We start from the raw sequence: 1,162 nt of genomic DNA on the forward strand, positions 1-1,162 counted from the left end.
GGATGAGCAAGTCCTCTAACATTCCAACAGATTAGATTCATTAACTAATAGAAGTAGATTTTCCTCTTCTCCTCATTCTAATAGAACTAGAAGAAGGAGGGAAGGGGGCTTCCTCCAAAGGGGTGGAAGAGGACATAAGATTCTTTAATTCCAGAGGCATTTTCTTCTTCTTATTTTTTTGGACTTGCCATCCAGCTTCAAGGTTCCTGGTTAACTGCAAAATCAATGGGTCTTCCTCTGGTATCTCAACAACTATTGTCTCTTGATTAGCAGGAAGTGTGGAGAGATCAGTACAAAGAGTTTGTTCAGTTTGGGTAGATTGTGGCATGGGGTGGAGGTGCTCAGTGGGTGATTCTTGATCAGATTAGGGATTGGGAACCACACTCTCTTGTACCAAAACTTTAGGCAGCTCTTGTGCAAAAGTCCCAGGCATTTCAGGCATTTTAACAACACAAGTATTAGCAGTAGGTACCTCCTTGTTCTGAGGGGCAATCTCCTCTAAAAGTTGCTTGGGGGTCTTCATTTTGAGTGCAGGGTGGAGCCTGAAACACTTCTCATCAGTGTGGCCAAACATATTGCAATGATGGCAATAGTAAGGCCTTTGTTCAGCTATGATTTTCTGCCAATAGCCATTATGCTCAGTGCCTAACCATATTTCCTCCACAGCTGGGAGGGTAATGTTTCTTTCCACCAGGATTCTAGCTACAGAAGGTCTAGACAAGTTGAAAGTAGGGCCATCCAATTTCAACGGTCTTCCCAATGCTTTGCCAATATTGAAAAGAACTTTGTGGTTGAAAAAGTGTAGTTTAATCCCTGGTAACTTAAACCATATGGGGACAATGGGAAGTTCTTTGTTGGGATCAAAATCAGGAGTCCACTTTAAAAGCTTCATTGGAATACCTTCAATCAATATGGATTGTTTGGAGAAAATTCTAGCATAGTATTCATCTCTTGAGAGATTAATAAGTATGTGTCTGCCATCAAGAAAGCCAACTTTCCAAGCCCCTTTGAATTTCAAACCATCAAAATACCTTCTTACAGACTCCATCTTTGGGTGGCCAAGTTGGAATTTACCAATTAAGGTAAATTTTTGACATTCAGTTAACCCATTTAGATCCTCTTCAGTAAAGTAGATTGCCAACTTCCCACCTTTCTTGCTAAT

At 40.8% G+C, this 1,162-nt stretch overlaps 1 protein-coding gene across 1 annotated transcript; it reads right to left on the reverse strand.

The window, feature by feature from the left end:
* Positions 1-364: 364 nt before the first annotated feature.
* Positions 365-1,048, reverse strand: LOC110035921. Its single transcript, XM_020740256.1, has one exon. It carries the CDS (start codon positions 1,046-1,048, stop codon positions 365-367), a length of 684 nt encoding a protein of 227 aa, XP_020595915.1.
* Between the last annotated feature and the right edge of the window lie 114 nt (positions 1,049-1,162).

Source organism: Phalaenopsis equestris, unplaced genomic scaffold (assembly GCF_001263595.1).
Source record: "Phalaenopsis equestris unplaced genomic scaffold, ASM126359v1 Scaffold200734, whole genome shotgun sequence".
NCBI lineage: Eukaryota > Viridiplantae > Streptophyta > Magnoliopsida > Asparagales > Orchidaceae > Phalaenopsis > Phalaenopsis equestris.

Coding starts and splice junctions, on each gene's coding strand:
- LOC110035921 (XM_020740256.1), bottom strand. CDS start 1,048: ATGGAGTCTGTAAGAAGGTATTTTGATGGTTTGAAATTCAAAGGGGCT.